Consider the following 15512-nt stretch of genomic DNA (forward strand, 5'->3'; position numbering starts at 1 on the left):
TCGCTGTACTTTGATGTCACACACAGAATGGTCTGTGCAGTGCTGCTTCAAGTCCAACACCTATTGTGTTTTATTAGGAGATGCACAACAGTTTTTCTGTGGCTTAGAAATATTTTCACGTACACAATTTAGCAAAATCAGAAAATAGTGTAGTATATACCACAATATCAACTTCTTATTATTGTAAATAAATATCACATTTGCAGCTGGTCAGTGTTCAAAAAAGGCTGGGAAATTATTTCATGTAGCCCTACAAGAGTGATTACTGATAAACTGTCTGAAAAAAAAGAAAGTCAAGTTTTAGAGAAGAAAAAAAATCACCCACTGACTTTCAAAGGTGCTATATAATAACGACTTTCTACTTCGAGGACCTTGATAGAAATGTAGTGGAGTGAAAAGTACAATATTTGTCTTTCAAATGTAGTGAAGTTAAAGTTATAAGTTCCCAGAAAAAATTTAACTCAAGTAAAGTACCGATACTCAAAAAGTGTACTTAAGTACAATACTCAAGTAAATGTACTTAGTTACTGTCCGCCTCTGATCTCACCCAGCACCAGACGTCATTTGGACGCCGTTTTTTGGGCTAAATCAAGTCGGGCCCGTCATGGACTTTTTTTTAGCCCAAAAATCGACGTTGAAAATTGGTCTTTGTTTGATCCATCGGATTTAGTCTAAATTTAGCCCAAAAATTGACATTGAAAATTGGTCTTTGTTTGGTCTGTCAGATTTGGTGCGAATTTAGTCCAACAATCGACTTAAAATTGGGGTTTGTTTGGTCCATCTGATTTAGTCCAAATTTAAACCAAAAATAGACGTTGAAAACTGGGCATTGTTTGGTCCGTCTAATTTAGTCAAAATTTAGCATTTCGGACCACAAATAGCCCTAATATAGCCATGAACATAAATGTAGATAGTGAAAAAATTGATTGTAGAAATAGTTTCAAGTTATGTGTCACCGCACAACCTGCACATCCCATAGATTATTTGTTATTAAGCACTTACATTCACAAACCATATGTAAATAGATAGATAGATAGATCATTAGAAGTCAGTGAGGTGTTTTTAATATTGTTTTATATTTTGCATGTTTTTTATCTCCTTCTGCACTGTGCTAATTTATTTGTGTTCTCTCTTTTGTATTTCATAATGTGACTTTAATTTATCAGATTGGCTTGAGCTATGCTGGCTGATTCAGTTCTCAGTAAGAGGCAGGAATACACAGAGTTTATTCAAGTGTAACTGTTTCTCAGGGTGCCAAAGAGTTTGTGGTGCCAACTGGAGACCCTGGGAAGTTCTACTCTCTGCCACAGAGCCCGCAGCAGTTCAAACAGCTTCTTATGGTGGCTGGCATAGACCGGTAAAAGTCATATTTTCTTGCCTTTTTCTGTTTCCTTCATATTCACAGATTGTTGTCAGATGCTTGGCACGTTCACTAAACTCTGCCTTCACTGACTGACAGCACCTTGAAAACAAAACTACATCCTGTTGGCCAACATACTCTTGGAATCAGTTGCATTCTTGGCTGTTAGCAGCTTTGAATTATGCAGAACTGCATTCATTCAAATGCTGTGTGAAATGCCAAAACAGTGACATGCATTTGGAGTGTACTGCCTGATACGGATTAGAATGCTGCTTTGAATTCTAACCGCTTTTTGAAGATTTTTTCTAATTTGGAATTCATTAGCAAATAATTTTGAGGTGGTACTATTATTAGCACATCAGCCACTGTGTGGGTTGCTGCTGACATGTTTAGCTTTGTTTCCAATGTTTGTGTATTAAAGGGGTCTTTGGCCCATTTGAGTAGTTAGCATTAATATTTATAAAGGGTTAGGGTTAGGGTTACTAACCCTAACCCTAAGCACTTCTAAATAAGATAAAATGCTAAAAACTAAAATCATTCATTTAAAATTTTGCAATGCATCTGATATGTTAAAGAGTATATAATAAGAGTAAATAATAACTTTTTAAGTGAGTTTGAGATGATGACAGATTTAATATGATGGCAGCTGTAATATAAATGTACCTGTAAACATAGATGAAATGAACATGCACAATTAAATATCCAATATCAACTGATACATTAAATTTGACCAATAACCATTGTGGATTCCCCTGTTATGATTTCCCCTTTTATTTATAATGCAACTATTTTTTAATAATGATAAATTTACACTACTGTTCAGAGGTTTGGGGCAGTAAGATTTTTTTTAGAAATAAATTTTATACTTTTATCAAGCACTGAATCAGCATATTAGAATGCAATAAATTACATTTTAAAATGCTGAAATAGAAAGTTATTTTCAGTTGTAATAACATCAACATTCACAATCTTACTGTTTTAAAGGTTTTTTTTCTAATAAATGTAGCCGAGGTAGGCATAAGAGACTTCTTTCAAATCACTGAAGAGTGTATATTATTTATTTATTTTTTAATAAATATTATAGTATTTTTCTGAGTGCACCTTTTTTAGTGAAACAAAGTTGAAGCAAAACCAGCTGAACAGAAGTGTGAGAAAGTGTGGGCAACCACCCAGAACACACTAGTATTGTGTTGCCGTTTTTGCACAGGCAGCACCGCTCTCATTTTGTTCAGAAAGCACAAAAGTAGTTTCTATTAGATTTTGAAAAATGATAATGACCACAATAGTCTCATTTTCATTTCAATTTTGGCAGCAAGTCTCTTTGAATTAGTAGTTGCGCTAAGCCAGGACTGCAGGCTAGTTTAATGAAAAGTCTGTCAAAGGAAAATGATATGCTATGCATGATTTAAAAATGTCAGTCAGTATTGGCCCACAGTCACTTACGTGCTGGTTATCTCCCACAATCTCAGGTACTTTCAGCTCGCTCGCTGCTACAGAGACGAGGGCTCCAAGCCTGACAGACAGCCTGAATTCACACAGGTAATGATGTGCTAAAGGTTGAGGGGACACATGCCGCAGCACGTCTGACAATATCTGCGAAACTGGGGCTCAGTTCTGATGCAGATGAATATTGAGGGTTTTAATGATGTGGCTCGCTCTAACTTCGACTCGCGAGGGTGAGAGCTGCTAATAGGCTTTGCAGGATTCTCACTCAGACTAAAAATCATGAACCCCAAAAGACCATTATGCTTTTGTTCAGACAGGCAGCAAAAATCTGATTTTTGTGTGTGCATTTGAGTCAAATCCAATTAGTTGTTAATGTTCTGAATTGCAAAAAAACACCTGATATCTGAAACCTGATCCGAACAGCATTCAAGTCTGTATTTTATTTGAAATCCGATTAAAATCACATTTTATGCACCGTCTGGGCAAAAGAATCCGATTAAAAAAAACTAATCAGATTCACGTGCAATGTGAACAAAGCATTTTCCCTCATTTCTCTCTTTTATTTGTTGACACATGTCCTAGGTGGATATTGAAATATCCTTTGTAGACCAGGCGGGAGTCATGAGTTTGATTGAAGGCTTGATCCATTACTCCTGGCCAGAGGACAAAGGACAGATGAATGTTCCTTTTCCCTCCATGACTTATGAGGAAGCCATGAGAGACTACGGAGTTGACAAACCAGACACTAGATTTGGGATGAAGGTGACCGCACGTTCTTTCTTTGTACACATCATCCTAGATTGGACGTAAGACATCAATGAGGTTGTTTGCATGCTGGACGTCCTTGGCGTCACGCTGTGCTGGCATCCTGTTTCCCCATACATCACAGATTTTCATGCGGTGCTCAACAATTAAAAAGGAATCTCTTGTCATACATTTTCTCACACCGTTGTGCGTCCTCAGAATTACAGAGCCTTTTGATGAATCTGGGATGTTTTGGCATTTAGATAAGTAATAGATTAATGTTAAATACACAACTATTCAAAAGTTTGGTGTCAGTACGATTTTGTTTTTAAAGAAATTCATAATTATTTATTAAATTATATCGATAAATTAAATTCTTATAAAATTGACAGTAAAAACATGTATAATGTCACAGAAAATTGTATATTTCAAATACATGCTGTTCTATTGAATTTTCTATTCATCAAAGAATCCTGAAAAAAGTATTACAGGTTTAAAAAAAAATAAAATAATATTAAGCAGCACAACTTTTTTTTAGCATTGCTAATAATAAAAAGTGTCTTGAGCACCAAATCAGCCTATTATAATGATTTCTTAAGGATAATGTGACACTGAAGACAGGAGTAATGACTGCTGAAAATTCAGATTTGATATCACAGGAATAAATTACATTTTAAAATATATGAAAATAGAAATAGTTATTTAAAATTGTAATAATATTTCACAATATTGCTGTTTTTACTGTATTTTTGGTCAAGTAAATAAAGCCTTGTGTGCATAAGAGCCTTTTTCTACTTCAAACCTTTGAATGGTAGTGTATGTATTTATTTTAATGACTTTTTATTTTTGTTAAAATTTTTTTAAATAAGTTTATGTATGTTCCCATAAGACACATTAATAACTAACTATACGCAAATTGTCTTGTTAATAAGTTTATATTCCCTTTGTTTCCTGATGTGTTTTCTGAAGGTTTTTTTTATTTTCAGCTTGTGGATGTCATCACAGCATTCCAGGGAACACAAATTGAGTTTATCAAAGATGCACTTCTTAAACCAGGCGGCTGCATTCAGGCCATCTGCGTCCCAGAAGGAACGGTAAGGACAGAATCTGTAGATTCTGATTCTAATGTCCCAACAGTGTAGTCAGATTTCCAAATGAATGAATCTTTTCAGTCAGTTCTTTTTAGTGATTTAAAACTGACGACACAATCAATGTAGCCTGGTTTTCAAATGAATAATTATTATGATCTGATTGAATGTATCAATCAATGAATTAATTTGCCACATTAGTAAATTCAGTATTAAAGGAATTTCATTTGCACCTCAAAATAACGAAATTAATCGCTAAAAAATAGTATTGATTAGAGGATTAAAATTCTTTTTACATTCCTTACAATTCATATTCTTGTCCTTCGAGAAGGCACCAAACCAGAAATGTGCTCCTTTTAACTTGAATTATACGGGAAATCAATGAGCAGCATAAGCATTGATATAATTCATGTGGTCTTTATTCTATTTAGTCACTTTTAATAAAAAGTAACTGCATGTGTTGAGCATTACAATTTCACCCATTCATGTATCTCCTCCCCCTTATGCTAACTCTGAAACAGTTGAAGGTAACTGTCTGTGGCGTTTCTTCCACAGAATCACCTGAAGGGCAAAGACTTGGAGTTCCTGAAACAAACAGCCAAGACACAGTATGGTCAGGTGAGTTGTGTTCCTTTCTCCTCTGTTTGCTGATGGAACGCCACCCGCATTCAGTGTGTGCACATCACTGGAAGACTTCTGAAATATTTATCTGAAAAGTAATCAATAAGTCAGGATGATTTGGTGGTAAAACAGTCAAATGTAACACACAGCATACTTACCCTGAGGCAAGATCAACCGCACTAAAGGGGCACAGCTCCCTATTTGTGTTGTAGGCCCTCCATGGAATCTTATAAAGAGAATGTTATATGTGTTTTTTCTCCACACCATATGTGACCCTGGACCACAAAACCAGTCATAAGGGTCAATTTTTTGAAATTGAGATTTATATATCATCTGAAAGCTGAATAAATAATATTTCCATTAATGTATGGTTTGTTAGGATAGGACAATATTTGGCCGAGATACAACTATTTAAAATCTGGAATCTGAGGGTGCAAAAACGGAAGGAATATATCAAATATCTTCATGGAACACGATCAAATCATTTGATCAAATCATCAAATCATTCTCTTTTTTCAAATCATTTTTACCCATGCAATGTATTATTGGCTGTTGCTACAAATATACCCATGCTACTTATGACTAGTTTTGTGGTCCAGGGTCACATATGTAGTACATTTCTAATTTATAGCTTGTAATGATTCATGTCATATAAAATGGTTTGATCCATTTTTCATGTTAATTCATGTCAGATGCTTGGTCCTGAGATAAAAACGAATACTAATTTGCATCTTGTCTTATTCTGCTCTTGTTAGTGGTGCTGCTAAGGCACAAATCTCTGTATTACTATTGCTTATTATGAGGGAACTATCCATAAATATTGGGACAATTTACCCAAAAATGAAAATTGTTGTAATTTTCTCACCCTCCTGTCAATCAAAACTTGTGTGACTTACTTTCTGGTATGGAACATAAAGGGAAAAAAATTCCCAACTTTTATTGTTCATACACTGGAAGTCAAAGGGTTTGTTTATTATATCTATTACATATTAGTGTTTGGACCCCACTGACTTTCCTTGTATGGACAAAAAACTGAAAATCAAAATACCTTCTTTTGTGTTTTACTGAATATAGTAAGTCATACAGGTTTGGAACAACATGAAGGTGAGAAAATGATGAGACAGTTTTCATTTTTGAAACTTATTGCATGGCCAGTGTAGTTCAATTCCCAAAATTCCCATTTGTTAACCATCCACCATAACCAGTGTGGTCCAACTGATTCCTGAAAAAATTATTTGTAAGTCTTTATTTTTGATCAATTAGAACCATAAAACATGACCAGTGTAGTCCAGCTGATTCCCAAACAAATAACTCTTACGAGTCATTTCTTTGTCGTGAATAAAAAACATATTGCACAATCAGTGTAGTCCGACTCCTGAACAACTGATTCTTATGAGTTGTTTGTTTTTGGTGAATAATAATAAAAAAAAACATACAGCATGACCAGTGTAGTCAAACCTCATAATGAATGACCCTAATGAGCTGGTTCTTTTTAGTGAATCAAGCATAGCTTACAGCTTACAGTGTTATTTTGTACTTGAGGCTTGTGAAATGTAAATCAGTGTAGTTTTGCCAGTAGTACTTAACAGAAAAATCAATCAATGTCAATGAAATGTTACCACATTTTTTTAAGCATTATTTACCTTAAAGGTGCAATGTGTAATATTTACATCGATCTATTGATAGAAATGCAATATAATATACATAACTATGTTTTCAGAGGTGTATAAAAACCTTACTTAATGAACCGTTATGTTTTTATTACCTTAGATTGAGCAATTTATATCTACATACACCGCGGGTCCCCTTAACCGTGCAGACCGATCGGTGTATTACAGTACCAGGAGAGCTAAAGAGAGCAGACTGCTCCGTGCGCTAACCATAAAGTAGTATTCAAATACAGAAATGTAATAATTAGGGAAAATAACACTGCAGTGTTCACTGTATAAATTAAATATAGATTTTTATCACAGCTGTGTTGTTGTTTGATGATCATTAATGACAGAAGCAGTATTTATAGGCCACTGTCCCTTTAAGACCTGATGCACGGATCCGATATAATGATACACATCACATCCGATTTCTTTCTCAGCTGTTTTCATCCACTTGAGACATAACTGACTGCGTTTACCTGAATGATTGTCGAGATGTGTATGTGTCTGTTCAGAGGATTCAGTTCGGTGTTCGCATGCCGTCTGAAACGCGTGTGTACAGCTGAGAGAACAGCGCGCGAGTAACGAATCGAGTTCCCTTTCGCCTTTTCTCTCTGGAATTGTTTAAAATTTGGTTGCTTGTGTAAATACGAACAAATGATAAACTTATACTCTATTATGGTTATAATCCGCGGATCACATGCGTGCCGAACCGTGGGGCCTGGTCCGTACGGATCACGGATCAACTACGATCCGTTTAACCACTATCCTCAATACTTCTGTCGGTGCCAGTAGCCTTCTGGTTGTGCTTTGGGCGACCCAAATTCAAGTTCTGGCTTCCCCCTCTTACATTCCATTCCGTCAAGTCTCTACTATCCAATAAAATTAAAAATGCCAAAAAAAATACAAATGTTCTTCAACACTTCTGATAGCTGACTGTTCTGCTTAGTTTTCCCACTCCAAACACTAGGGCTGGGTATCGAGTTCGATACTTTTTAGGCACCGACCGAAATGCCTCGATACCATAGAGCAGCGGTGGCGAACGCCGGTCCTGGAGAGCCGCAGCCCTGCAGAGTTCAGCTCTAACCCTAATTAAAACTCACCTGCCTGTAGCTTCCTAATAACCGTTCAGACCTTGATTAGCTTGTTCAGGTGTGTTTGATTAGGGTTGAAGCAAAACTCTGCAGGGCTGCGGCACGCCAGGACCGACGTTCGACACCTACTAGTTTACACCGGTTACACTCAGAGATGTGGTGCACACATGAGACTGTAGTATGAATGTGTCGTTGAAGGTGCGTTTATGTTTTAAAATGAAAACGATCCTCGTCATACTGGCGTTTCCACTGCGTTTCAAGCTGGCTTTTCACTATCTCCGACAAACAACAAGCGACAGACCAGTGATTCAGTCATTAATTTCCAATGGAGAGTAGCGCGGGAGCTGCGTGGAGTTCCAATCATATGCAGATATCCGTTCATACTAACGTTACACGACCGAAAGTGCGTGTTATGTGACCATTCATGCAAACTGTAGCATCATGCTACATAAGACAATAAATAAGATTTATATTCCGCTTTTACTCAAAACTCACTTTAAACCACCATCGAGTGTTTGTAATAACTTCCGATTGCCGTCTAATGTGTATTTTGGCCATGTAATGTTGCTGAAATTAAATATGTTATTACCTCTGACTCTTTGAGTCAGAGCAGCGATCATGGAAGAGAGAACACAGGCAGACAGCGCTAGAAGCTGTTAATGCTTATCAGTAAATCAGTGGAAAATAAATAGAAATCATGATTCTGTCTGAACTATGCGTTTTAAAACGAACACGCACTCGTGTAAATGCAGCCTAACAGATGTGTAAACTGAAGACTATTTGAGCTTTATTAAAACTATTTGCACTGATTTATTGTGTTGGTTACATTTTGTTCCTTTTGTGCAGTGGCCCAGGAGAGTCTTTGAGTTTGTATAAGCATCAACAAGCTAAAAAATAAAACCAAAGTTTTTTTTTAGATAATGTAATCTTGTTAAAATTGATTTCATAAAATTGGTATCGAAAAAAAGTATCGTTCAGGAACCGGTATCGAAGTCAAGGTATCGGTATCGATATCGGAAATTTTTGAACGATACCCAGCCCTACCAAACACTCTATATTGTCTTCTGTCTGCATTTATAAATGGAAAGTGAACTTTGAGCTAGTGTTTTTGGCACCCTCAAAGGTGATTCTCCATTGCTATCCATTTTAGTCCAGGTCTTGGCTTCGTTTGTGTCTGGGAAACCAGCCCGCAGTGTTCTCGAGACTGATGATTGCTCAAGAGTTTGTGCCCTATGCTGTCAATAGAAATTGAATTTGGGCCGGTGGAGGAAATGGATGATCATTGCTGTGTTTGCACCGTGTGTCGTACAGGAGGTGAGTGTGGCTCCAGTAAGGGCAGATGGTTCACTGAAATCCCCTCTCAGCCGGCTGCTTTCGGACACGGCCAAACAGCAGCTGCTCCAGATGGCCCAGGCCAATGCTGGAGACCTGATCTTCATCACAGCCGGACCCTTGGAGAACGTGGTGTGTATCCGCCTGCATTTTGTTCCGCATCCTCACAGATTCATATACTCATGCTGATTCAATCTCATAAACACATCATGAGAGCTCAGTGAGCAAATGTCTACATAAAACAACAGTTAGACCACAAGTACATGGAGCCATTTTGGGTTGGAGAAGATAATTCAATGCCCAGCATCCCTATTTAATGTCCTCAAGTACCTTCCCATCAGTTTTTATGCCCTACAGTGATTGATAACTAAGGGTTTTTGGAAAATATGGCTTCAGAAGAATGCTGACATGATCTAATCACTTAGAATATTTCATCTTTTCCGTGCCTCGGCTCTCGCTCGGGGCTGGTGCAGATGGTGAGCTTGGCACAAAGTAAGACGGCTGTTTAGTCACAAAGCAGAGATGTGGGAGATGGCTGGGGATAACTGGCGAGCTTTGTGAGCTGAGGTTGTGGGATGAATGGGGATGTTGCTAGTGCAGAAAGTGGGAGAAATTAGAGCTGGGGGAGATCTTTCTCCTCAAATATAGTTTTAGAGACTTAGGAATTAATTTGCATGTTCCTGCCCTCAAATACATGCATTGTAAAAGCATTTTCTCATTTTTAGCTGTTTCATGAATTAACAAAAATCTGAGTTTTAGTTCAGATTTTTCAAATTTTTCAAATGACTAATCCGAGGTTAGAAGTTATTCTCCAGTGATCTAGATTCTCAGAATGTGTCTTTTCAGAGGAAATCCTGAATGTCCTGAAACATTCAGAATCTTTTATGTATGTTAAAGGGATAGTTCAAACCAAAATGAAAATGCTTTCATCATTTCCTCATGTTGTTCCAAACCTTTATGGTTTTCTTTCTTATGTGGAACAAGAAAGACGATATTTTGAAGAATGTCTGAACTGTTTTTGTACTTACAGTGAAAGTTCAAAATAACATTGGATCCCTTTGACAAAAAACATTCACACTTTAGTTTGGTGACCAATTCACACTGTTAAGTATGACTTTTGCCTCAATAAACTCCTAATTTGCTGCTTATTAATAGTGAGGTAGTTGTTAAGTTTAGGTAAGGGGTTGGATTAAGGGATCTAAAATATGGTCATACAGAATAATGCATTAATATATGCTTTATAAGTACTAATAAACAGCCCAATATGTTATTAATAGGAATGTTAATAAGCAACAAGTTAACAGTAAGAATTGGTCCCTAACCTGAAGTGTTACCCAAAAAAACTGTTGTCATTAAGTAAAACTGTTAAAAATCATTTTTGGTAATTTAAATAAAATTGAAACATAAATATAGATGGAAAACAATAGATATAGGTGATTTATAGATAAAAAAAACAAATACAAATTAGAAATGTTGCCTTGGCAACTAACTGAAATGAGTATAAGTTGAAGCACTAAAATAAACTGAAATTAGAAACTAAATTTAAGTTATATAAAAATATATTTAAAAAAATGACAAAATCACATAAAACTCTCTTCAAAAGATAGAGGTTAATTTAAGCCATTGTGGGTGTTGCAGTCCGAAACCATTTACTCTTTCTGTCCTAATGATTTCTTGTAGTGCTTTATTTTTCGCTAATAGAATGTTTCATGTTTTAGCGCCCTCTGTTGGGGAAGCTGAGACTGCAGTGCGCGGAACTGCTTGAGTGCTATGGCGTGCCTGTTCGTGACCCATCTGTCTTTCACTTCTTGTGGGTGGTGGACTTTCCCCTCTTCTTACCCAAAGAGGACGATCCAGAGATGCTTGAGTCTGCCCACCATCCCTTCACTGCTCCAGTCCCCGAGGATGCCCATCTGCTCTACACCCAACCCCACAAGGTATGTTCCATCACATCTCAGGCAGTACATCAACACAAATGATCTTTTTTAACCTTACAGAATCATAGCTTTGCATTTTGATGGAAAATCTTACAAGATAGAAGAACTCGTTTTTTTTACACTCACCAAGGCTGCATTTATTAGATAAAGTAATAACTGTAATATTGTGAAATATTATTTCAATTTAAAAGAACTATTTTCTATTATAATATATTTTAAAATGTAATTAATTCTTGTAATAGCAAAGCTGATTTTTTAGCAGCTATTACTCCAGACTTCAGTGTCACTTGATCCTTTATAAATTATTCTAATGATATGGTAATGTGTTGCTCAAATAATATTTCTTATTATTATTAATGTTGAAAACAGTTGTGCTGCTTAATACCTTTATAGGAAAAAGAACTGCATTTATATGATTTTGTATGAAATTTATATCAATTTGTTTGTAACAATGTAAAAAGTTAATTCATTTAATGCATCCTTGTTTTAAAAAATAAATTTCTGACCCCAGAACTGTGGAACAGTAATGTATATTTTTCTAAGTAGTTGTGCTTTGCTCTAATATTTGCTCACAAGTCATAATGATTTATGAGTAAATTATTTAATAATTTAGTAAATTAAGTTTAAATTCAGTAAATTATGAGTAATTTTATTATAAGAGTCAAATTGTCCATGGTCTGAATGGTTATTTAGCGAGTTGGTCTGAATAAAAACCACTTAAAACCATGCTTATCTAGTCATAACAATCGACTGGAAATGTAATGTAAATGTCAGAGAAAAAAAATTGGTTTCATACCTAATAAAACAAACCTACTTTCACTCAAATTCTTGAATCGATTTGACAATCCTCATAAGGCTGCGGTTCTCTTGGTTGGTTGTGCATCTTTTTCTTCCACACTTTTTCCTTCCACTCAACTTTCTGTTAACATGCTTGGATACAGCACTCTGTGAAAAGCCAGCTTCTTTGGCAATGAATGTTTGTGGCTTACCCTCCTTGTGAAGGGTGTCAATGATTGTCTTCTGGACAACTGTCAGATCAGCAGTCTTCCCCATGATTGTGTAGCCTAGTGAACCAAACTGAGAGACCATTTTGAAGGCTCAGGAAACCTTTGCAGGTGTTTTGAGTTGATTAGCTGATTGGCATGTCACCATATTCTAATTTGTTGAGATAGTGAATTGGTGGGTTTTTGTTAAATGTGAGCCAAAATCATCACAATTAAAAGAACCAAAGACTTAAACTACTTCAGTCTGTGTGCATTGAATTTATTTAATACATGAGTTTCACAATTTGAGTTGAATTACTGAAATAAATGAACTTTTCCACGACATTCTAATTCATTGAGATGCACCTGTAGTTGGCGATACCCAGAAATAGTCTGGTTTTATCACTTTGTAAGTCTACAGTTATGAGCAGAGTATTTCATAGAGGAAATGTATGATCTCGCTTTGAATTCCACACATTTCCCCCACCTGTTTATCTGCTCTCTCAGGTGCGTGGCCAGCATTACGACTTGGTGCTGAATGGCTGCGAGATCGGAGGAGGTTCGATTCGCATCCACAATGCCTCTCAGCAGCTGTACATCCTGGACACGATTCTCAAGGTAATGGAACAAGAGTGAAAAATTACACTGCGAGCAAAGAGCATCATTTAATGCTACTCTGACAGCGAGTTAAAGCACATGTAATGGACGTGTCCAGATACCCGACTGCACCATTTTCTTATTTGTGACTCTTACTTAACACCCTCGCACAACCGACTACCCGTTCGGTCGCTGTGGCAACCCTTTAAGCTATATTTAACTGCCTTTAAAGAAAACAAATGCTTAGGATCTTAAGAGCCAGGGAGAAGAAACAGCACATTAGGGTGTTTTTACTCAGGTCGATCTTAAGATTTGTGACTATAAAGGAAATCATTTTGAAGGCCTATTTACTCTGTTGACGCTTAAGTAGTTGTATGGATCTGCACGATTTATACATGCCGAGACTATGAACAATCCCCTTTCAAGCTGAAAAGGCTGTGAATTACAAGGTCCACTTTGTCCTTTTTTCTCTGTCTTGCTTGTGTTTTAGGAGGACCCATCACTTCTTTCTCATTTATTGGAGGCTCTGGACTCCGGGGCCCCTCCTCATGGTGGAATCGCATTAGGTGAGTGAGCATTCAACACATGCTACCTTGGACTTTCGCAAGGTTGTTGGGGCACCACTGTGACAAAAGGCCTTGTTGATTACATTCTCCTGTTGGTTAAAGTGGAACGGTCATGCTCAAAAACTTAAATTGCTTGCTAGCCAAGAATTTTTGGCAGCTTTGTTTCAGTTTGAGACTGTAAACTGAAGCATGAAGTGCCCTTGATCATTCGAGAACCTCTGTTTGGGTTTATTTCTGTGTGTGGTAGCACTAGAGTTGTTCTTACAGCTTGCTTAAACTGTGATATTCAAATTTGCCATGTTCTTATTTACATTATAACATCTAAAGAGTTTAAAAAAAGTCCACTTAAATTTGTGGGATGCACTGATATTATTAAAATAAAAAAACAATTTATGTTATGCCTGATTCTGTACTATTTTGTCTAAATAATTAAAAAAGAAAGAAATATTAACTAAAATTAGTTGTTTTAAATACTATAAGTGAATTCAGGCATCACAACATTATAATGTATAGTGTGAAAAACTTATTTTCATTTTGAGATTTTCTGAAGATTACATTTACAGTGTTATTAAATTATTCATGTTTTTAAAGATTAACTAACTTTTAACATTTGATGATGGCGAAGGTCATTTAAATGTAAAAATGTAATATAAATACACTACAGTTCAAAAGTTTGGTCGTTTTTTAAATGAATTAATCTGAAGAAATTGATACCTCTATACAGCAAGGATGCAATAAATTGATCAAAAATGACAGACATTGATAATTGATTTTACATTACAATGTATTTGATCGTTAAAATGACTACAAATTCAGGTTTTTGTCACCACCGTCAGATGTGTCAACTCCGTCAGTTCTGTCACCTCCGTCAGTTGAATATTTTGATAATATTTCATTTTGATATTTTATATTTGTTGTGGAATTGTCGGTCATATGTGAAAGTGTAATCTGTCTGCTAACACGAGAATGCGTTTTGAAATGTTAAAAACATTTTGAATGCTGTTAAAGGTAAAGTTGAAATTATATTACACATTATATTACACAGTCCAAGGTAAAGCAAATTTTGTTAAAAAAGAGAAAAGTTGGGAGGTTGTATCAAAGCATAGCTCAATAGCTTAGTACATATAAGATACATAAATGTAGTTTCATTTGTCTGAGTACAAGGTATTATTTTTTTAATTTTTCACCCTGTTTTGTCCCACTTCTCAAGAATGACACGTGACCAGAAGTGTGTACTAACTGCCTAAATATGACGCTAGGGACAAAAATGTGTTCGGCTGAAATAACATTTTGTAAACATTATGGGAAAGTTACATGTAAACCATCTGAAACTTGTGTTAACTAGTATTACCACGCTTCTTGAAAGTACTTGAATTTCAGACATATGGATTCAAGGCCTGGAAAGTACTTGAAAACAAACATAGGTCCTTGAAAGTGCTTGAATTAAATTTGAAATACATTTTGTTTATGGCGCTATGTTAGAAAATGTCCTATATGTTCTGTCAAAGACCGAACAAGCGGCACTAATGATTGGGGGTGGAGAAGGGGGAACGCGAGACCTGTGCGGGACAGTTTTCTTAAGCCCGCTCCCCCTGAATTTATGACCATTACCGCCCACTCCCGCAACGTGTGTGTCACGCTCCCGCAAACATTCTTATTGTATATATTGCATCAACGAAAATAGTTCCAAATATAGTAACAGCTGAGCTGCTGCGCATCTCTAAAAGCAAACACAGTCAAGTCATTCATGAATGAAAGTGCGTTTTTGAACGAATCTAGTGAGTCGGTGATTCATGATTACCCATACATAAAGATTTCATTCCTGAATGAATCAGCTGTTCAAACGAATCAATTGAATGAATATATTCAGTGATAAAATCAGTGACTTACCGCCACCTGCTGGTGGAGTTAGTTTCAATTTTAGCGTATAATTTCATTTATTTAAATTTAATATTTCTGTATTCAAAATTTTATATTTAAAACATTAATCTCCACATGAATGTATGAATTCAATTGCACCCATGCCCCCTCTGAGCCTCATTAAATGTCTGAAAATGTACCTACAAGCATTAGATCCGTGCATGAGGTCTTA

The 15512-nt window shown here is 36.2% G+C and overlaps 1 protein-coding gene across 1 annotated transcript in view; it reads left to right on the forward strand.

Moving 5' to 3' along the window:
• The window catches only part of LOC107599907 (aspartate--tRNA ligase, mitochondrial-like), a 20458-nt gene extending 7030 nt beyond the window's left edge, over positions 1-13428 (forward strand). The window contains exons 9-17 of the mRNA XM_016291627.1: positions 1251-1357; positions 2830-2899; positions 3389-3568; positions 4537-4644; positions 5194-5256; positions 9317-9469; positions 11056-11274; positions 12765-12875; positions 13345-13428. Of these exons, the coding sequence (XP_016147113.1) occupies positions 1251-1357; positions 2830-2899; positions 3389-3568; positions 4537-4644; positions 5194-5256; positions 9317-9469; positions 11056-11274; positions 12765-12875; positions 13345-13428 (1095 nt within the window). The remainder of the gene's footprint in view (positions 1-1250; positions 1358-2829; positions 2900-3388; positions 3569-4536; positions 4645-5193; positions 5257-9316; positions 9470-11055; positions 11275-12764; positions 12876-13344) is intronic.
• The last annotated feature ends 2084 nt before the right edge of the window (positions 13429-15512 follow it).

This window comes from Sinocyclocheilus grahami, unplaced genomic scaffold (assembly GCF_001515645.1).
Source record: "Sinocyclocheilus grahami isolate Dianchi unplaced genomic scaffold, SAMN03320097.WGS_v1.1 scaffold274.1, whole genome shotgun sequence".
Lineage (NCBI taxonomy): Eukaryota > Metazoa > Chordata > Actinopteri > Cypriniformes > Cyprinidae > Sinocyclocheilus > Sinocyclocheilus grahami.